Genomic DNA, 23,553 nt, shown 5'->3' with positions numbered 1-23,553 from the left:
AGATAGGTAGAAAAAAAATGTTGTCTCTCTGTCTTACTCGTATTTTTGGTTATCACTGGTTAGGTTGTCACTGTCTTACTCGTATTTTTGATACTTCTCTAAGCCACGTTTGCCCACACCTGCTGTACAATGTACCTACGGATTATGTTCTTTTCTTTTTCTAATGTAATGTATTTTTATTTATGTTAATGGCTTTAATGATCGTTGCCAAATTATTTTAAATAAAATAATTTGGTGTTTAATACAGGCACCCTGTAAAAATATCCATTTTCAAAAGCAGACCTTTAAGATTTAAAAAAATATGGGCTAAAAGTTACCATCATTTAGGTACGTCATACTTGAAAGTATATAGATACCTACACAAACCCACCATAAAAACTCACATAGTAATGGCTTTCTTTTAAAACAGAAAAATAGTTAAATTGTCCATAAGCGCGAACACGAAATGAAAGTCTTTATTTTTATTTATTACAAAATTGACGAATTAAGAGTTAATTTTTGATTTGGAAACTTTTTGGATTATTTTAAGTTAAAATTGATTGGTTACAGTTTTTGAGGCAAATTTATGTTGGACTATCTTAAAAAAACATAATTATTATTATATTTTCTTCCGTCCAAAGCCATAGAGCGGGAGAGACACAATCAAAGGAAAAAGAAAAATATTAAAAAAATTATGAATTATTGGTAATGTTAACGTTATAATAATTCCTAACTAACTTATTAAAAAATAGATGTACTGGTATTCATTCGAAAACAAACTATGTTAATAAACTTATTTTTTTACTGCCAAATAACATTACCATTAAATATTAAACAAATCTAATATTTATACTAAAATAAATTATAAATAAAGTCTAGCTAGTATTTATAAAGAAGAATATTCACATAGTCAACTAAAAATAAGAATTAATTGAGTTGTTGGACAAAAATTTTTTTTATTGGCAACAATGGAAAGATCGCATATAAGTTTTATAACAAAACTGTCTTTATTTTTCCCAAAGACATAGAGAATGGACTACTGAGTGTTCCCTACTCAGCTGAGTAGTAAATACGAGCAAGAAACTATGAGAGAGATAAGCGAATGTATGGCCAGTAGTTGTCTCTTTCTAGAATTTCTACAGATCTGTAGCTTTGTCGCTTTCCACAGAGCAGTCAATTTTGTGAGGGTATGCTCAGTCCATTCTCTATGCTTTGACTTTTTCATAATAATTTGAAAGTTAAATACAATTTTTAAAAAAATTTTCAAAAGAGAAACGAATACGGCCCCAAGAAAAAGTTTTCGTAAAACATCGTGGGACGTAATAATTTTAATTAAGAATTGTATACTTTAGTTTTAGTTAACCTTAAAACTTTTGTTCAACAACTCAATTGGCACTTTTATCATAAGAGTTATTTCAATCAAAACAATTAAGAGCATATAATCCAATAAATAGGCGAAACTGATGACAAAATTTTTTTCTGATAGCAATTTTATCAGTTCTCCTATTTCTAAATTTACAAGTGAAAACAAAATTTAAAAAGCCCGCGACAAATTTTTCGGATACGGAACCTTAAACTCGCACTTGTAACATATAAGATCAGTCAATTAAATTATCCTTTTCTTTAAAGCATTTTGAAGATCGACACCAATTTTTTTGTTTCTTTTTTCGTGTACGAAACCCTAAACTCCCACTTGACACACAGCTAAGAACACTCCCCGTTAAATTACCTTTCAAACGAGACCAAAAAAATTAAAATCGTTCACCCGCTCAGGCGCTACGATACCACAGACCGACACACACACATAGCGGTCAAACTTATAACTGAATTTATATTAGGTTTTTGGTAGTACATACTATATTATAATAAATAATTAAATTATTAAAAAATAATTTTATTATTAGGGTATGACTACAAGTTCTTTTATTCTTTTATTTGATCTCAAAAATTTTTCAAGCTTGCGTTTATTCTCAAGAGATTCAATTTATAACACCCCTTTTTTTAGTTCGGGGGTTAAAAATAAGAATTTGTCGACAATGCAAGTCAATGAGAACCATTTTTTCCACGAATGGATAATTCAATAATTTCCAAATATAATAAAATTTGACATAGGCAATTTTCATACTAACAACACATTTTAAAAGCCGGTAAAAATTCTTAAAATGTGACCAATATCAATATTAGCAAGTACAAAATCCACCACAACGCTGATCAGATAGTCCTACAATCAAAAAATCGTAAAATAAATTCCGAAAAGTATTGTGCATAATAATTTGTTCGATTGAAGAAACTCTATTATTGTTGAAGTAAATATTGAAGCGAATTGTTTGGAATAGAGTCAAAACTATTTAGTAAACTAAATAAATTATACTTAAAAATAAATTATAAAAAAATTATTTACCACTGAAATTCCAAATGAAATGTTTAAAAAAAAAAAGTCAATACTAAATAAAAACAAAAGAAAAACGCCAAATAAAATATTATTATATTAAAAATGATTAAAAAAAAGAAATTTAAAAAATACTCTATTGATATTGTAGTTTTATTAGATTCTCAAAAAATATTTAAAAGAAAATTATTAAAAAAAAAAAAAAAAACATATATATGTATATTCTCATGTTAAATGTAAGAGAAAGAAAATATCATTGCTGTATAAAAAAACGAAATAAATCCTTTCATCATTCCGTCTTTTTCTTTTAAACTTTTTCCATTCAAATGTAAGTATTATAATGCCGAGCACACAAGTTCATACATTTTGTGCAAGCTTGCACTTTAACAATTAATTTGTTGAAGCTTGCATAACTTCTATACCACTAGTTCGATTTACATCTAAGCATATAACTATCACGAGTATGACAGAGTGCATGCGTTAAGCAATGCATCTAAGTAAGGGGTATTATAGATATTATAGGAAATTGCAAAAGTGACTTGTATCGTGGTTTCGATGTCTTTTAAGCTATACAACAGTTCTTCTGTTGTGTGCCTGCAGAGAGTGGGGGTCAACACATGTATATCATACCTCTCACTTAGATGCATTGCTTAACGCATGTATTCTGTCATACTCGTGGTATTTATATGCCTAGATGTAAATCTAAATAGTGGTGGTCTACAAAAGGTGTAAAGAAAAATCATTGAACGATAGTGGACAGTATAATTTTTTCTTACAATAAAATTGGGTCATGCATCAGACGCTGAAAAATCTGTTCGATGTCTACTATTCATGATCAGAAATTCTTAAAAATGTACGAGCACCAAAACAATTTTAAATAAAAAGCTTGAATTTTTTAATATAAATTTGGACTAAATCAATACTGAAAATTTTTTGAAGTGGTGGGAGCGTTGGTTTTATGGTAAAACGGTAGATGGATGATATTTTTTCATAAGTTTCTCCAAAATTACTCGGTGGAAATTTAAAACAAAGTTATTTAAATTAAAATTAAAACCTTTTGAAAAGCTTTTGAAAATAAAAAACCCTTTACGTCCGACTAATTAAGGATGTATGGGCACGGAAGTGAGGACACAAATTTAAAAAAATATATATTCAATTTTTGGTGAATTATGCTATAACTTGACAATATAAGACGAAAAGTAAGAATACAAATTATCGATATCTGGAGTCAATTTCAAAATATCGAAAATTGAAATTATTTTTTAATTATTTAGCTTTCAATATTTCGAAAACCAATGCAGATATCGAAAAATTCTATTCTTATTTTTCGTCTACATTCATAAAGTTATAACAAAATTCTTTCATCAAAGTTGAAAATAAGGTACAAATAATTTCAACCCTAAATCTAAAATTGCATTGGTGCTCGCACTACCTTAAATGGCGGAGTTAGGAGTGTATCAAAGATAAAAAGAAAATTAGAATCTCTTTTGATTAACAAAATTGAAGAAGATTTATTTGATAGACAAGGCAAGGTTAATGTTAAAAATACTAAGGATAAAAACACACGGGTGGTAACGGTTGACCTTGTTTTGCTTGTGAAAAAAAAAACCTTGTTCAAAAAAAACTTCAACTACCCTTTTATCTTTGATACGCAATAGCTCTTTTACCAAAATTTGAACTAAAATCTTTAAACTCTACCAGCTAAGAAATATTTCTATTTACTTTTGTGTATAGTAAATTCAGAATAATTCGAAAGCTATCTCACATAAATAACCGAAAAATTTTCATGAAACAATCTCCAAATTACTAACTGGTACCTAACTAATATATATGGAGAAAAGTATTCGAATTAGTATTTATCGAGCTATTGAATATTCTTTGTTTAATATAATTCTAGATAATTCTTATAATTTATTGAGTTAAATTATTGAACCATGCAGATCTCAGAATCTATGCCTCAAACAAAAAACATAATGCGGACATTTCACAAAATTTGAAAATATATAAATACAGAGCCATCTATAATTTGGTAACGCAATTTTAACTGTTTCTACTCTTCACCATTTGTGATACATAGTATTCGGTGATAACTTATCCACCAAGAATAATTCGTTTGGTTCCTACGAAGACGAATTGAATCGAGGTGAGTAATAGTAAGGACATCTGATACATTATTAGATAAATAGTAAGATTATTTATTTCTGTTTGTCATAAATTTTCATTTTTGAGGAAAAATTTTTCGAAAATCAATTTAGTAATTTACATTTTAAGAAAACAAAAATCTAACATCGATTATAAAACAAACCGGTGCATGTATTTGCAAAATCGTGAAAAACTGTTATGAAAAGTGAAAACGTAAATATTAATCATTGTGAAAAATTGCATCAACATATACACTTAGAACTTAATAAATTTTTTAATTCTGCATGCTTAGTGAAGGACGAACAAAATTATAGAACCTAACAAACATTTTATCATGTTCTCATTTAATTTTCCTACGTTCTAGCCATCTAGTGGCCACTAAATTAAAGTAAAGTAACAGAACTCATATGAATAATGAGAATTCAAAATAAAAAAAAAAACATAAAAATTAAGCTAACCTGTTCAAAACCGCCAAGAATTTCTGTAGTATCCATTGACGAATTCACTGATAATGTCTGTAATTCGTGACCAGTTAGAGTGGCCAAAGTTCGCACTGCACAACTTTTTCCCGTTCCAGTTGGTCCAACCAAAATTGCCATCCAATTAAATTTCACACACAATAATAGCGATTTTAACACATGAAATTGAGCACGTAAAATTAACTGATCGTAGTTTCTGTCATGTTTTAAAATGTTCATATCAAGAGATGACGAGGATACCGGTAAATTCTTATCTGATTGCGCGATTTTAGCAACACGACGATACTTCACATCTCCTAAATACACATAGTCATTAGTTATGTAAAACAGCGGGGGATTCATAGACGCTGGGAATTCGGATCCAAATATTTCATTATAAATTGTCATAATTGCAGCTTTATCTGCTTCAGTACGCATGCGATCAACATATAATAATTTTAAAAGCCGTGAAGGATTTAGTATTAGCTGCATTCTTCGTTCTAAATCACTTGATGAAAACGATGCTTCTAGTACCATTGAAGATGTGTTTATTGTATTTAAAGTATTATCACTTCCACAGCCATAAAAGCTATCTTCAGGTTCGTCAAAAAATACTTCTTCTTTCGATGGACTGCTTTTAATTTGTTCCGGTTCAGTTGTATCTTCATCCATAGTCTCCTCTGGTGGAGTTGTTGCTGTTAATAAACGTTTTACTTCACGAATTTTCGCCTCTTTATCTTGAGATCGTTTCTTTGTCAAATCCTCAATCAAAAGATCGGCTCTGTCACGATCCTCATTTGAAATAACATTTGTTTTCCATTTTTTACAATCGATATATTCAATCTCATCATTTTTTAGTTTTAAAAGACCAGTACACCATCGCTGAATGTCACGTAAATTAAATTCCCAAGGCCCACCCGACGTACCAAAAGTATGTAGCTCAGAAACTTCTTTAACAATACGTTCATTAAATTTAATCATATTTTGTATATAATGCTCAGGTATCTCTGAATATTGTTGAGTTGCAATATGCTCCAAATCTTCTGGTTTTAATGGTGATATGTATACCTGTATGAATCGATTTAGAAATGATTGAGGTAGACCTTTACGACTGCCACCTTCTTTTAATGGATTCTGACAACCGAATAAACGCGTTTCATGTTTTATGTGAAACGTTTTATCTAATTCTGGTATATAGATTTCACCACGATGATCGAGACATGCATTTAAGCCTTCGAGTACACTTTGAGAGGCTAAATTTAATTCATCCAACAATATCCAATCGCCATTTTTTAATGCTCGTAAAAATGGTCCATCACGCCAACAAAATTCACCACCTTGCCCACCTTCAACAGGTAAATCACTTCCAAATAGATCACTGACATCCTATATAAACAAACAACCAAAATTAATATCATTTTTAGTAAAACAATTACTTTAAATCTGGAATTACTTTAATACTCGAAATCCGAGAGGTTTTAATGAAATATTGACTTCCTTGTGGTAATGTTTTTATCACAATTCACACAAGGTCTATATCATTGTTTTGATAAAAATTATATGCATTTTTTTTACCTCGTTGGAAAGGGATTTTTATAATAAATTTTGTTTACTTTGCCAAAAAAAAGCATTTTGAAGATAATTTTCCTCCAATTTTTTTAAACGAACTTGACATACAGGCAGTACTTCAAAAGTAATAAAATTAAAAAAATTACCGTTTGATCAGATAAATTAATCCGCAATAAATTATGTCCAGAAGCATCGGCTAACGCTTTAACCAAACTAGTTTTTCCAACACCTGGACTGCCTTCCAATAGTATAGCTTTATTCAGTTGCATAGCACGTAGTAGGCGCAACGTATTATGTTTTGTACTAGGAGCACTAAAGGTAAATCCGAAACCCGACTTACGATTAATCGATCCGATTGGAATGTAAAATGGTTTAATACCGAATTGTTGATCACGAACCGTACACATCATTGGGTAAATATTTACATCAATGATTGATAAATGGACTTTATTCAGTTGGTCATTTACAAATGTTAAACATTTATCGTGGAATCGTAATAAATTTGAGTGAGGTTCATTGCTAGTCACACCCGATCCTAACCCATCCAAAAAAATTAATTGGACTCCATGTGAGTAGGCATTGGCGAATGAAATTTGTTTTTTCGATACACAAATATTTATAAATTGTACCCAAGTTAAAAGATCTCGAATACTTATAGTTATACGTCTCCCAATATCTGTTTGCTCAAAATATTCAATGAAGTCGATCATAATATCTCCTACCGTAGTTTCAACACCAAAATGAATGTCTTTCGTAACATTTTGATTAATGATTTTTACTAGATCCTCCCGTATTTTCACAGTATCACACCAAATTTCCGTAAAACGATTTTTTAATGCTGGTGATAATTCTTTTTTTCCGAAATCTCCGCCAGGATTCATTGTTGATACAAAGAAGAAATTTTTATGTGCAATTATTAAATTATCATCATTAGTGGTTCCTTTTTCGGCGATTAATAATGTACGTTCCGGTTCTAATAAGGAATTCAAACGTTCCAAAACACTATCATCAGCTAACGAGATTTCATCAGCTAAAAACAAAGCACCTTCTTTCATGGCCTGGATTAATGGACCATCCGACCATTCAAATAATCTATTTTTATCATCAGTACGTTCCCGTACCGGACGCAATCCCCCAATAAAATCCGCACTTTCTGTATGTAAATGACAATTAATGGTATATAGTTTTTGTTGGTGAATTTCTGATAATATTTGACAAATGGTAGTTTTACCACCTCCCGTATTTCCAACCAACAGTACAGGTTCATTAAATTGTAAAGCTTTCGAAATCATTACTCCTAATTTACGCATATTAAATGTCCAGACAATATTTGTAAATTTCTCTGCATGTTTTTCAAACGTTTCTAATATTTTCCGAGTCACTAACGAGGTATTTTCATGTAATGAAAATAAATTGTTTTCGTTAGTATCTTTTTTCATACATTTCTTAATAACTTCTGCAATTTCCTTACGCTCGTTTTCATTACGGACTTTTCCCGCTAATAATAAATAACCTTCATCAGCTAAATGTTGATCCCAATCATAGAAACCTTTTTGATTGACATCGGCTAAACGATATCGTTCACCCCAACGGAATAAATCTCTCAAAGTCATAAAACCATGTTTTCCTGCAAATGCAGCAGAATTACGCCGACGTAACTGTAATTCCTTCATAATTTTAATCACTTTACGACTGTAACTTGCTGGAATTTTACATCGTTCTTCTAATATAATTTCAAGTTCATTTGATGGTATATCATCAAAATGTAATTCAACAAATCGATTACGAAATGCTCGGGATAGTATTTTACGACCACCATATAACCCTGGGGGATTTTGAGTAGCAAATAACATAAAATTTGGATGTGCTTTGACTGTTTCTTGTGTTTCTGGTATGTAAAGTTCGCGATTATCGTCTAAAACGCGATTTAATGCTTCCAAAACATCTGATGGAGCTAAGTTTAATTCATCCAAAATAATCCAGAAACCTTGTCTCATAGCTTCCACTAGAATTCCTTCACGAAAAACTAACTTTCCTTTTTCATCTGCCACATATGATCCAATATACTCCTGGAGATCGGTGTGTTCATGATTATTAATTCGCATACAACGATTTCCACTAGATTTCGCTAAATATGTAATTAAACTGGTTTTTCCTACTGATGTATCACCTTGTAATAACACAGGAAGTTTCGCAAGGGACACAATGCGAACTAAATCATGTAAATTATTTCGTACGCTTTTTGTAAGAATATAATCATTAGGAATTTCGGGTTCTAAACTACCCTGAGTAATCCAATATCCTTCAAATTGTACATATTGATTACTATCCTTTGGTTTCGGTATTTCTTGTTTGAGAATTGATTTTTTTGTTTTGTCATCACCAAATATAGCTTTTGATATCAATTCTTCCACCATTGGATGTGATTTTGAATCTAATTGAGTAAGAAAACTTAGACAAAATGCTTCATACAACGAGCGTAATAAGGCTGTACCATCAGCGCTACGTGACGCAACACTTAAAGCACGACAAAATGTACGCAAACTAAAATGTGGTTTATGTCCAGTACCATCGTTTAGAGTTTTCTCAGCTAGTTTACGAATTTTTAAATAAAATTTAACAATTGCTTCAATTTTGTTTTGGGGCAAAGCAAAATTATTTAAATATGTGTTCACTAATTGGATTAAATCTGATTTATCTGTTAACTCATCCACGAAAAATTCAGTAAATCTATTGCGTAACCCAGCAGGCAATTCTTTTTTACCGACATCTGTTGCAGGATTCATACAAGCGAACAATGTAAAATTTGCATGACGTTTTAACATCGTTCTATCACCACGTTCAAATAAATTAATCGATCCGTTTGATCCTTCCAAGAGGCCACTTAAACATTCTAGCGTTTCAGCGGATGCCAAATTTATTTCATCCAATAGAACCCAATGGCCTCGCTCTAATGCTCTTACTAAGCTTCCTTCAACGAACGCAAACGCTATAGTATTTTGTATTTTGAGTTGTGTCTCTAATTTACTCAGTTTCAAACCAATATTTAGCCATCGTTCTAAAAAATGTTCTTTCTCAACAACTTTATCTGATTTCGCTTCGTCTGCAAGTCGACGTTTTTTATGTGCAGCAGATAAATTTGCTAAATCTTTACGTAAATTTGTAACAGCTGCACTTTGACTGTGTGTCATCAATTTCAACAAAGTTGTGTACCAATTTGAATTATAGCACTTCGAAATATTTTGTAAAAATTCTGCATTTTTAGACACATCGAAATATTCTCGAAATAATTTTTCAAATTCATTTCGTAATGGGGCAATCACAAATTTCATATCAACCGGTTTGTAGCCGCCAAGTAAATCGGACGAATCCGATTGTTGATTCATATTGATGACAATCAATTTTTGCTGCAAAGCATTTGCCATATATTGAATAGCGGATGTTTTTCCAACCCCTGTTTCACCGACAAGTAATACAGGTTCTTGATTTTTCACAGCACATGCAATACGTTCCAATAAACATGCTGATGGGCGAGTAAATGAAAATTTCGCCGTTATTTGTTGAAAATGTACATTTTCATGTTTATATTGTAAATTTACACGACCGGTAATAATACTACTTGAGTTTGTGCCGTGATCTAAACTCACGCGAGGTTTATACTCATTACAAAAATACTCGGCACGAGTGTGAACGATACCTAAATGTGCTGATATTTTACAGGCTTGTGTGAGACGTGTTTCTGGTGACGAATGTGAACAACAGAATATATCGATTGCATCTTGAAATACTTTAAGTGCAGATTCTGACGACGATACATCGAAATCGATAACTGCCCGTGCACAAAATTTTATTAAATCACGTGTTGATATTAAACGTCCCAAGTTTTGTTGAATATCTCCAGTTGAATCACTTAGATTATTTCGAGGATGCATACCAGATGAAAATACTAAGTACACATCTACAATACGATTGGCGATTGTCTTTAAAGCCGGAAAATTTGTTTGTACTATCTGAATTAATTCAGCTTGAGTTAATGGCTCAACATTGACATTTAATACCTTCTTTTCTATGAAAATTGTGGAATGTGTTGATTGTTTATGGAAACCATATATGCTTGTCAATAATCTGTGAATTAAGAAAAATAAGTTAAAAAACAAAACTTTATTGGTGCGTTTTTTTAATGGCAGCTTACAATATTTAATTTTAATAAATTAAATCTCTTTTCTACAGCAAGTTAAATAAATGTGGCATTTCAAATTTTATTTACAATATGAACACAAAGCAAAGTATTTTAATGTTTTTTGGCTAGTTATGATAGTAATATAAATTATCAGAGGAAAATATTGACTGCCTCAAAAAAATTACAGGCTAGGAATTATATAGCGAAGCGGAGGCATAGAATATAAGGAGACATGTTAATACTTTTAACTACTCAGTTGTGGAGGTTAAGTAAGTATTTGATTAATTTTAGTTTATTTCGAAAATTTGATATATAACACTGTATTGAGAATGCCTTCGAATTATTTAATGGTAAAAATTTTAAATATAACTGTTGGAGTAGATAATTTTTTTAAATTACCTTTGAGTAAAAAACAACTGAAATCCAGGTGCAATTCGAATAGAATCTCGAAATCCAGGAACAGATAAAGCATTATTTTCGAGTAACGCACTTAAAACAGTTACAACATCCATACTAGCACTGTTTATATCTTCCAAAAGTATCCAATTTCCATTCATGATTGCCTAAAATATTTCCATTTATAATTAAAACATCTAAATTTTAAAAATTGTGTTTAAATAAAACTTACTTGAGTCAATACTCCAGGTTGCCAAATAAATTCACCAGGTATATCAGTACACCTGTAAGTGCCCAACAACATTTTAGAATCAGTTTGGTCTCCTAACTGTACTTTAATTAAATTATCTCCAACAATTCGTCCTGTTACCGCAGAAATATGTTCAACTAATGCAGTTTTACCAGATCCTACGGGACCACTCAAACAAATTGCTTTATTGGCAGCAATAGCCAAAGCAATCTTCTTTAAATTACGTTTGGTTGATTCTACTTCAATGAGTGTACTTTTCTGTCTAGTTTTTTCATTGAAAATTGGAATTAATATATCCGAAATCGATGTTACATATGTGGAAATTTTATTTAAAAATGTGGAATCGAATTTTGTGTTTGAAAAATTTGAAAATCTATCGTAAGCGATTTTATTGGAGTTTTTGTAACAAAATTTTTCATATTCTATTATCAAATCGGAATTATTCGAATTTGGTAAATATTCATCAATGAACTTTTGTAGTGTTTCTGCTGACATTCCAGTACAAATTCCCACACATTGTAATGCAAGCCTAAAATTGAATAAATTGATTTTATTAAATTTAGTTGATATTTAAGTCTTTCAGATGATTTTAAGGAAACACAAATTTTAATCGGAGAATGACTAATTTTACAGAATGTATCTGAATACCGAAATAAGCATTTTGATGTAGGAGACATGTGTCAGGAAACACCTCCTTCAGAGCTACAAGCGCCAAAAACTTTACAGCTCGTTTTGCATTTGTGCAAATTCGATGGGTTTAAAAAAAAGGTTTTGACTAAAGTTTTTGGTATTTTTTCATGTTTAAAGTTTCGCTCTATCTTAAAAAGTTTCTGAATAATGATTCGATCTATCTGTAGGAAATTAGAAAAAATATAAAAGACTTCTCTTAAAAATTATGTGCAAAGTAATGCAAGTATAATCTGACGCTTATAACTCTCTCTGAAGGGGGCATTTCCGGACACATTTCTCTTGTACCAAAATGCTTATTTCGGCGTACTCAGTCACATATTCGATTATTGAATATTTTTTCTAATAAGTGCTTATACGATCAAGAAAATTCTCCCTAAGTTAGATTATTCTTTGGCGCTCAAAAATTATATTAATTATAGTGATTTAATTTTAGTTGAGTCTTACCATTTTGTTAATGGTGCATCTGCATGATGCAGAAATTTTTTAACAAATTTAGACCAATCCCATTTTTCTCGTACAAATGTTGTAGCATACTTTAAAAACTGATAACAACAATGAATTACTTCAAAATCTGTGTATTTGTAAAGGTGTTCTGGATCACATCGCCTTTTTTTCGTAGGCACAGGTGGACTGTTTGCTATGTCTTCGAAATAGGTTTCATCAAATGGTGCAGGGAAATTTTCAAAATATTGTAATGAAAATCTAGTATGAGAAAAACACATATTAATAATAATCATAAGATTTAATAAGTAAAACTATCATTACTATTGTCTTACTTTAAAACATCCGGATGAATTAAAATAAGTTTTCCCAATAAAATACAATTTAACACATGTTGATGATAACTTTTCACTGAATTTTTCACCGAATCACTTTTTAAAGGAATAGTTTCATACAATATTTCTAAAAAAATTTGCGAAAAACATTCACAGATATCCAACGTATAATCAGGATTTAATAATAAATTACACAATTCATCCATAATTTGCCGGACATTATTCTTCGAATATACCTAAAATAAAAACATAAACAATATCAGAATGTTATGCAAAAGCACATGTTTATTTACTAACCTCGATATTTAAGTAGTTTTCACAAAACTTATGATAATTATCCTTAAGACGACTTAATTTCTTAAGCCCTTCTTTTAATACATTCTCATGACACTCCATATTTTCGATTTATTTAACTGTTTTCTGGTACCATCAATAATTTCTGCATACGACTTTAGTACAACACAGATCTAAAAACACGTGTGTTACTTTTAGCATGAGGTAAGTTGAAAAAGCCGCTGCGCATTTCAAAAAGTCAAACGATGATTAATATCTATACGAAGGCTGTTTCCATTCTTTGCACTGTTTATACAGCTGTTAAATATTTCAAACTAGTTTCAATTTCTAAGTAGTTCCTATAAATTTAAATAGTATTTGGAAATTCTAAAATCAAGTTATTCGAGTTTTCGTTAATATATACATACTTCTTTGACTTTAAAGAATAAAAAAAAACAGGTAAGAATATTCTTGAAAGCGTTGATATTTGCTCTACTGATACTCTAAGAATTGGAAACATCCTCAAAGTTCTCATACACGAATAAATAAAATTAACCTTGGTGAAATTTCTTAAATTAAGCCAAAATTTTAGAGGTAAAATAATATATTAATGTTTACAAACAATTTTAAACATCTTCTTCATCTATCCTTAATTCCTAGTCTTTGTATTTTTTAGTATTTTCACAAATTAATAGAGGAATGTGCTACATGCATGGTAAAAAAAAATTCAAAAATTGAATTGTAATTGTCAGGTGTTAACTTCTGGATTTAATTAAAAAATAGGTAAGAAGAACAACGAATACGTATATTAATAAATTGAATACATATTTTTGCATTTGAAAATTTTGAGTTTGTATGCTGTTTCTTTTATTTACTTAAGTTAAACTCAACTAAAAATTTATCCCGAAAACTTATGAATCGATTTCAATGTAAAGTAGACAATTTTGTCAAGTTCGTTTTATCGAACAACACTAGTTATTCAACGGTAAAGTTATTCTTACACAATTTTGTATCCAACATGTACTGAGATTGAGTCCATAAGTTAGTTGAGTCAAATTAATCTGGATTTCCGTATTTTTTAAATAAATTTACGATTATCACTAAAGACCTGTTACTGTCCTCTCGTTCTTTTGCAAAGGTATTGTATTTACTAAAATATGAGTTTAAAAGTTTTTTTTTTTGCTTTGATTTCATTGCTTTTGTTAAATAACGTTTCTGATTTTTTTTATTAGAAAAAGATGCTATAAAATTGGGACTTTAACTATGAGATCAAATTTTTGAATTTTACTTTAATCTTGTATTATATCATTAAATAGCTCATACTCTTAGAAACTCAGAAATTCGCAAATCAATAATGATCTGGTTTAAGTAAGTTAAAGAATCCAGTTTTTAAAAAACAAATTCGATCGGGAAGTGTAGTATCTGTGTTTTTAGATTTATTTAAATTCTTAATCGCGAACCCTAGTTTGATGACCCTTTCATATGTTTAATTTATCTTTGTTTTTATGATCCGATTTCCTTCGAATTTCAGTTGGTATTTATTAGTTAGTAGTTAATCAAGTATTGATTGGATAGTGGATAGGCTCGACTATTCAATATTTCGTTCCCAATTAAAGGATTTTAGTTTTATGGATAATGCAAAATTTGCAAAATTAATATTTTTGTCCTTTATAATATGTCCTTTTGTCGATGCCAAATTTACGTAGACTATGGACATTTTTTGTGATTGCTGTAAATGTTGAAATAGGCACACGGAACTCCAGCTACCTGTTTTACGATTGATAAGCAATTCTGATTTGTGCAAAAAATTTATTGTCGATTTTTTGGCAATAAATTCAAGTTTATTTACAAATATCAACAGTTTATAATAAAAATGTGTACTCACTTTAGTGGCAAAAGTCATGTAAATTATGCAAAAAAAATTTCCATTGTTATTTTAAATACAGTTTTATAACACTTCTAAACAGCCGCCATTTTGTTTTTAAAATTAAAATAAAAACAATTTTTCATACCTATAAAAGACATGTGTAAAAATCAATCCTTAGGGATCTCTTCCTTGGTAGAGTTTATCATGCGGGTATGCGACGTTTAGCTTAGCGGCTAAGAGACCATAATCACTTACCTATCTAATTTTACTAAAATAATCATTGTAATTTTGATTTCAGGTGCCTTTCCTGGTTTAAAAATGGTCCAACAATTAGAAACATTTAAAGAACCGCTGAGCATGAAAAAAGTAGAATCCAAATTGAAGATATCTTCGTTTAAAATTCATATACAACAAATTACAACGAAATTAAATGTAATTAAAATGAAAAACTCAATACTTATATGGATTGGTGATGCTAGCTTACCCGCGTTTAACGATTTATCTTTAAGTATCCAAAATAGGTATGATAATACAATTTTGAAGACAAGTATTTTAGGAAAAAATGATGAATCATTAAATTTGGCTGCTAGATTATGTAAAAAACTAAATAAACAAGTATATGTGAGTTTAAATGTTTTTAATGAAATTGGCATGCCGATTATTTTAGCTGTAGAAAAAATGTTGTATGAAATAATAAAAAATAATCCTGATTGTTTTTAATACACTGGTTTCGTATTTATTACTTGACTTTGCCTCTATATTGAGCTCTCTATAGACTCTTCCAGTAAAAATTTGTTTCTAAAAATTAGTAAATAAAGTTCAAAAAATGTTATATAAGTTATTGAAAGCGATTTTTAACTGTTCATTTTTATACCATGTATATATGAAATAAATCATAGTATATTAAGTTTAGTCCCAAGTTTGTAACGCTTAGAAATATTGATGCTACGAATAAAATTATGGTATAGGTGTTCATAAAATTACTTAATTAGTCCATTTCGGGTTTACCCACGAGGGAGCAAATTAGGTGCGAATTTTATAATATGTATTATATTGGAATATCAGCTATAAATGTGTGGCTTTCTAGGAGTGGATATCTTTCCTTACTTACGTGACGTTAAAACAACCATTACCTCATCAACACTGTCTTTACTTGGAATTTCAACAAATAACTTAGTCAATTGTTTGTTTTCACTTGTTTTTTATAAATTAGTGCTCAAGTTCAAATTTTTTCCATCGTAATATAAAGGTGTTGTCATTGCCAGCGTATCACTGCCATTGGTCAGTCGAATAGTGACGGCATCTGTTATGTCTCACTGAAAACGTTATTGCGTGAAGTACCTACTCATGTCGCATTATTATGTTGAAAAATATTGAAAATAACAAATTAAAGATATGCCATAAGGACGAGAGTTTTGTGAGTCGGTCGAAATTGTGGCGGATTTTTTCGCAAATTTTGACTGTTTCATATAGCCGAAACGAAAAGTGCCAATGCTTCAAGATAATTTTTTTTTGATCACCTGGTCGAGATTATCCTCAAAAACCCAATTCTACCCTTTTGACAGTCGATAAATCTCGGTAGCGAGCCCTTTTTTAGCCTAATATTCCAATAAATGAGGAGAAAAAAAGACGGAATTTTTAAATTTTGACTTATAGCGCCGATTTTGATGAGAATTTGTAATTATGCTTTGTGAATCCTCTAGATCAAAAGTTATATGGTGCCTAGTGGTGCCTTTGCCCAGGGGGTGGTATGTAAAGGATAGAAAAATATGTGTTGAAAATGGCAAGAGGAATGGATAAAGCGATGAAATCTAAGCAAAAAGTGTCATTCAAGTATATTTATAAAAATCAATACTATCTGAGTTATTGGAGATTGAAATTCGTAGTATTTAACGTTAAATAACTGAAAAATTGGAAGTTTTTTTGAAAAAAAGGTTATATACTTTATAGTACTATAAAAAAACTTGAAAATGAAAAAAATTTCAAGTCATTTGTCCGAAAATAAACGGAGTTATAATAAAAAAAAAGTTTTTTGTATGTTCTATTCAGCGCAAAAACAGATGAATTTACCTTGGAAAGTAAAATTTATGCTTGCCACTATCCAATTTACTTTATTTAGGTACTGACAACATGCTCAAAAAGTTCTAAAGTTGAGGTTATCACTTTAGCAACACACTAGCTGTTAAACCCGCTTCGCTGGGTTGTTTTTGCACATTTAAATATCAAAATTGTTAAATGAAAGACTTTTTTTTTAATTCTCTCTGTGTGTACGGAACAGTAAGATTTTTTTGGCCGATCCCAATATGATGTCTACACTCTCTGTGTGTACGGAAAAGTAAGGGAAAGATCGATAGAAACCCATGGAACATTCCAGAATATTCGAGAAAGTTCTAGAAAATTCGATAGAAATCCATAGAACATTCCAGAATGTTCGAGAAAATTCTAGAAAATTCGATAGAAATCCATAGAACATTCCAGAATGTTCGAGAAAATTCTAGAAAATTCGACAGAAACCCATGGAACATTCCAGATTGTTCGAGAAAGTTTGATAAAATTCAATACAAATCCATACAACATTCGAGAATATTCGAGAAAGTTCTAGAAAATTCGATAGAAATCCATAGAACATTCCAGAATTTTCGAGAAAAATCGAAAGACATTTGCGCCAGTAGCGCCATCTAGTGAAAATTGTACTATTGACTGTGGCGCCATCTATTGAAAATTATTAGAACTAAAAAACGAAAGACATTTGCGCCATCTAGTGAAAATTGTATTATTGACAGTGGCGCCATCTATTGAAAATTATTAGAACTATTTTTAATCTATTTTCTATGAATTTCTAGATCATTTTTAATTCCACCCCCACCAAACTCCCTTATTCACAATGCACCCCCACCAAACTCCCTTATTCACAATGGGAGCCTAAGGGCTACCCAATGACATAATCCCCTACCGAAGGTCAATGGTAAGTTTTAGGGAAAATCGGGGACATACAAACAAACACTCTCTTTTTATATATATAGATTTTTAATCGTTGGAATGGTTGTGCAAAACAAATGCAAGGTGGAGAAAGTATTTATCGCTTGGACAATCGATAATTAAATGTAATCTTTCGAAAAGCAATAATGTGTATCAAATTTTCTTAATTTTATCCTACTAATAATTTTTTGGTGAAATTAAACGAAAATAGGTGGACGGATAATGTTTACCGCCGCTTTCTTTCGAGAAAATTTTTTTAAAATTATACAATAGAGAATTTTTATTATTTAAATAATTTGTAAATATAACAGAGAATTTTTAATATAAACAATTTAATTAAAATGTTAAACAAGAATATTCTATACTTTTATATTTCTCCAAACCAAAAATAACACACGAAATAATAATGCCTAAACTCCATAATAAAAATATACTTTCTAAATCGTAAAGACGTAAAGCAACAGGATCCTTATTTTCTCGAATATTTGTATGACTTCGAGCTCTTAATTTTATTTGTGCTGATATATTTAAATATTTGAATTTCATCTGAAACAAATTTATTATGCCGTATAAATATTTAATTTTTAAGACTATTTAAGTCGTTGGCATTTAGTGAGAACATATGAACAACCATTCAGGCGAGCCCTGATGTATAATTCAAAACCATTTATTGAAAGAATCATCCATACACATGCGATAATTATTTGCAAAATATTATATGTTATGTTCCTTTGAGGATAAAGTAATATTTGGTAATAGAGGGTGCTGTTCTGTTTCTTAATGCCTTACATCATACCTCAGATCTTATTTTTTCATTAATTAAAAAAAAATGTGTTTGAAATTGAAGTATATTAAGTACATGTACTACTATTGGGCATTACAATTTATATTGTTAATGAAAGCATGATACCTGTTCAACAACTGGATAAATAAGACCACATTCTTTGAAACGTTGTACAAGTTTATTGTATTTAAGTAAAAATGGTGAACTTTTACGAAAAATAGCATGGGCATCTGAGTTCAAAATTTCTTGATCCATTAATTGGAATGATTCAATTGCATGTTCAGGAATGTAAGCAGGAATTGAGTAAGTGCCTAAAATAAGAGTGTTATGCAGTTTTTAAGTTAATACTTTTTTAGGTCTCAACGACAATATTTGTACCTAAAATGTAAATTATAAATATGTATTTGAGGTTAATTAATTGCATTTTTCTTAAAACGTATAAATCATTTTGCTGACTTTGTTAGCAAAATGATTACCTAATTCCGTTAAAAGTTAAAAATTCGATTTTCTTGATAACACAGCAAATTTGATGCGATCTTATTGGAATTTTTTTTGAAACCCACTAATTTTTGGTCATTATTTTCAGCTGCGATGTCAGTTTTTCGCTACCTCTCACTTATGTGCTTAATTCCGGGACAAGGACTCCATATTCTTGAAACATATTAAAGATAGGTTGATTTTGACCACAAATTTGTAAAGTATGGCCCAACTTTAGTATGATTACATACTTGGTTTATTAAAATTTGATAAAATTTGGATGGGATAGAGCAAAATTAAATTTTTTGGATTCCGATGACGTCATAAAGTAAAAAAATTCGATGTTTTTGATAACACAGGTAAATTTGATTCGATCTCATTAAAATTTTTTTGGAAACCCACTAATTTTGGGTCATTCCTTCCAGGTGCGATGTCAGTTTTTCGCTGTCATTTATGTGCCTAACTCCGAGTCCAGGACTCTATATTCTTGAAACCTATTTGAGCTAGCTTAATTTTGACTACAAATTTGTAAAGTATGGCCCAAATTAAGTGGGATAACATACTTGATTTATCAAAATTGGATAAAATTTGGATGTGATAGAGCAAAAATAAATTTTTTGGATTCCGATGACGTCATAAAGTTAAAAAATCATATATTTATTATCAACAAAATTTCGATTTTGAAAGTTAATCAGTTCCTTATGCAAAATACCCTAGTATCATTTATGAGAGTAAGCCCTTACGTTAAAAAAATGGAACACTATTACAGTTCAAGACAACAAAAATGAAATAGCTAAAAAAATCCAAAAGTGGTACATATGATAGTAAATTAAAAAATAAATACATATGATAATAAACTATAAAAGTGACTGTGGTTGGATTCGAACTAAGTAGTCACTTCAGTATCAGAATACATGGCCGCGATTTTGTGCTTATACTGCTATCTTGTGATCACAAAACCGATCATAATTTAAGTGGTAAATACAAATGTCAAATATTATGTGTGCGATGCGCGCGCATATGGTTCGCAAGTGGTGAGACTAGAAGTAAGTAGAAGTAACTATATATATTATTATCTCTATCTATCAGTTTTACCATTTTTTGATCAAAAGAAATCATCGGGGATTTCCTGTAATATAATCCAGTTCTTCCCGGGTACCTAATAAGTAACAATTCCAGAAAAGAGTCATTTTTATGAATACCATCATAGTAACATACAATCATAGTAACATACCATCACTTAGTTGATCTAAAAGGTACGCAAATGTTCGAGGGGGTAAATTTCTTAATTTTTCATCGTCATAAATTTTAAACGTTTTGAATAATTCGTTAATTTTAGACTACAAAAGAAATTAAAAATTATTACTCATTTATGAGAAAAATTTATAAATTGCAATACTTACGTCATTTGAATTTATTATAGTGATTACCCAAGCCAAATCATTTGTACCCCATTCCATTTTTCTATCTATTAAATCTTGTCTTGTGCGAATTGGTTTCTCATATTGTGGTAACGCTAACATCGCCGATAAACCACTAACATATGCTGTGCTAATCATTAATGCTTGTACGAGGCTTAATAAAAATATAATACGATGCATAAACTTTGAGTTAATTATTAAATTTTGTGATAAAGGTTGTAATAAGGTAAGATGATAAATGATAAATAATGATTTATTAAAACCATTAAAATATTTCTTGAGACATTTGAAAAACATTGATTGATAATAATCACTGCTTATTCGATTATCATAAATTAGTTTCACATCTTGCATTAAGTAGCTCAGAGTAATTGTTAAAGTTATCACTGAACAAACTATTAATATCCATAATCCAAGACTAAATGGGAAAAATGCAAGAAGAAATTTGTCCACATATCTGAAATCAAAAAATTAATACAGTTTTTTCAGTTTTTAAAAAGATTTTCTCGAAAAGTCGGCTCTTTTAGTATACTATATCAAATGCAAAGTGTGTCGGGAAGTGCTCCTTCGTGGAGGTTGGAAACATTATTTCGATGTTGGCACTCTCGAAATTCATACATTTGAGTACTGAACATGAAGAACAATACCGTGCATGTAATTACAAATTATTAAAATTGTCTGTGGGATTGCGAAAAAAATTGCTTAGTTAATTCTGTATTCAGCAAAACAAAGGTCATCATCAAATTTTATGCAGAGTCACCCATTTTCCCAGCAGGCGCGGATCTAGAAATTTTTTTCGGGGGCTCGTAGGATTTTTGTCATTTTTGTTTTTCAATAAAATAACAAAAAAACCAAATAAACAAAGATTTTTTTTTGTTTTTCGGTTTGTAAAATATTGATTCAGCTCTTTTTTTTTTAAATGCGGGCTGTTTTGGGGGGGGGTCATGGCCCATGTTACCCCCCCCCTCCTTAGATCCGCGCCTGTTTCCCGTTATTAATTTATAAGAAATTAACTTACCTAGGAGAAGGCACGAGACATACCGAACGACTTTCAGCTACAGTATTTGCAAACTCCATGAATTTGGCAGCTTTTGCCCAAAAAATAATTGCACCTAGACTTACGCAATATACAAAATTATTAATTAAAAATTAAAATATTGCAATTCTCAACCAAAAATTTTTACCTAAAGCAGCATTATGTTTATTTTCCATTACGTTTCCGTAAACACCATTGCCAGTTCGATTTTCAGGAAACACTGTACCCCATACTCTTACATCTATTGTAAAATTTAATGTAATATTGTATCGATTGGCATATTCACGAAACATTTGAACTTCGATACCATCAGCTACCGTTTTTGGTTCTGTATTTGGATAAACAATTACGTCCTCTGTTTAAATAAAAAATAAATTTATCAAGCACCATATTTTTTAATTTTTACATCAAAAAGTGATAAGAGTTGGATGTAGTCGAATTATGATCAATAAATCAGCAATAACAGAGCTGCCTTAAATTGAGTTTTTTGCATTTTAAAATTACTTCCTTTAAAAAAATTCTAAATTTTGAACAGACGTTAAATTATTTTTACTTAAATCGATTCCAATAGTTTTCATTATTATCATATTTTACAAAACATGTCTAGACAAAGGCAAACGGCCCGTGCTTTTTTGTCCTTCCAATTCGTATTACAAACTACTCACTCGGCCTGATAAAATGTTTTACGAAAATGCCCTTAGTACACAACGTACCTACCGACTATTATTTATCACAAACATTTCCAACTTAAATTAACAAAATTATCCAAACTTACTTTCAATAATAATATATGGAGCGTATGTCGGTATTAACGAGACATTAAATGGTATTTCGTACAAATTTTTTACTTTATAAGGAAATAAATTAGCGTTAAACAAAAATGATTGGTTATTTGAGAACCAATAATCTAATAAAATCACTTGTGGATTATCCATTTCACGAGTGATAATTTTATAAGTTTGTACATTAAATAGCTCAGTTTGTTCGGTATAAAGTAAACTTAAATTACTATAATCGGTAACTAGTTCATCCGGATGAATGATTATAAAATCTGGGATGTTTTTTAAAATACTTGATGATAAAATATCTTGAATGGGCTTGTTGTTCTTATTAACCCCAATGTAATTAAAGATAAAAATAAATTTACGATTATGAATATTTTGAATTGTAATTTGCACATTTAAATCAAAACTGCAAAAAAAATCTTGAGTATTAGAATTATAAACAATAAAAGAACTGCACCCTTGATCGAGTGCATTCAAAATAACTTCATTAAATTTTTGATTATATTCAGACTTTGGATCAGTGTTAATTGGTGTCGATTTAATTGTAATTACTGGCACAATAAAATTAAAATTTAGATCATTATTTGAAACAAATACTGTGCAATATGACTGGTTTAAAAAATAGGTCTGAATTATTGTGTTCAAAAGTATTTTAAGATTATCCATTTTAAAATGTACTAAAGTATTAATATTTACTACTAGCTAATAAATAGACGTACATAAATTATTAAAAAATATTGTTTATGGTTATAGATAAAAATAGTTATTTATAAAGAAAGCTTTGTTATTAACACGTACATGCTCAGTTAATGTTTCAAATAATTCACACGTGATTTGCAGTGTTCTAGCATTCTATGCCTAAAATAGACAATTATATAATAGCGAGATAAGCCCAGCCTCTCCGTGGTCGGCGTCTTAAAAGTCGTTATACGTATTGTCATGTATTGTACGTTACAATAAATAATATACAATGCAAAACATTACAATAAATAATATACAATGGTGTGTACAAAGAAATATTATAAAAAGTTTATATGAATATTGGTCATAAAAAGAACCTATTCGAAGCTACAGCCGTCACAAATTCCCTTTGTCATTTCGG

General features: G+C 30.0%; 2 protein-coding genes across 2 annotated transcripts in view; one reads left to right on the top strand and one right to left on the bottom strand.

Annotated features, from left to right (window-relative positions):
- Positions 1 to 11,782, bottom strand: part of LOC123290770 (midasin-like) — a gene marked incomplete at its 3' end in the record, with an annotated part of 310,143 nt that extends 298,361 nt beyond the window's left edge. Inside the window, exons 1-6 of the mRNA XM_044871083.1 lie at positions 11,771 to 11,782; positions 11,346 to 11,621; positions 11,117 to 11,280; positions 9,692 to 10,662; positions 6,684 to 9,634; positions 4,969 to 6,354 (exon numbers count right to left, since the gene is read on the bottom strand). Of these exons, the coding sequence (XP_044727018.1) occupies positions 4,969 to 6,354; positions 6,684 to 9,634; positions 9,692 to 10,662; positions 11,117 to 11,280; positions 11,346 to 11,621; positions 11,771 to 11,782 (5,760 nt within the window). The remainder of the gene's footprint in view (positions 1 to 4,968; positions 6,355 to 6,683; positions 9,635 to 9,691; positions 10,663 to 11,116; positions 11,281 to 11,345; positions 11,622 to 11,770) is intronic.
- A 3,352-nt stretch (positions 11,783 to 15,134) lies between these two features.
- LOC123290765 lies at positions 15,135 to 15,689 on the top strand. The gene is made up of 2 exons (XM_044871068.1): positions 15,135 to 15,179; positions 15,268 to 15,689. The coding sequence occupies exon 2, from the start codon at positions 15,288 to 15,290 to the stop codon at positions 15,687 to 15,689; it is 402 nt and encodes a 133-aa protein (XP_044727003.1). The 5' UTR covers positions 15,135 to 15,179; positions 15,268 to 15,287.
- The last annotated feature ends 7,864 nt before the right edge of the window (positions 15,690 to 23,553 follow it).

Source organism: Chrysoperla carnea, chromosome 1 (genome assembly GCF_905475395.1).
Source record: "Chrysoperla carnea chromosome 1, inChrCarn1.1, whole genome shotgun sequence".
NCBI classification, from domain to species: Eukaryota; Metazoa; Arthropoda; class Insecta; order Neuroptera; family Chrysopidae; genus Chrysoperla; species Chrysoperla carnea.
The sequence above is the reverse complement of the archived record's forward strand: the minus strand, read 5'-3'. Positions and strand labels throughout refer to the sequence as shown.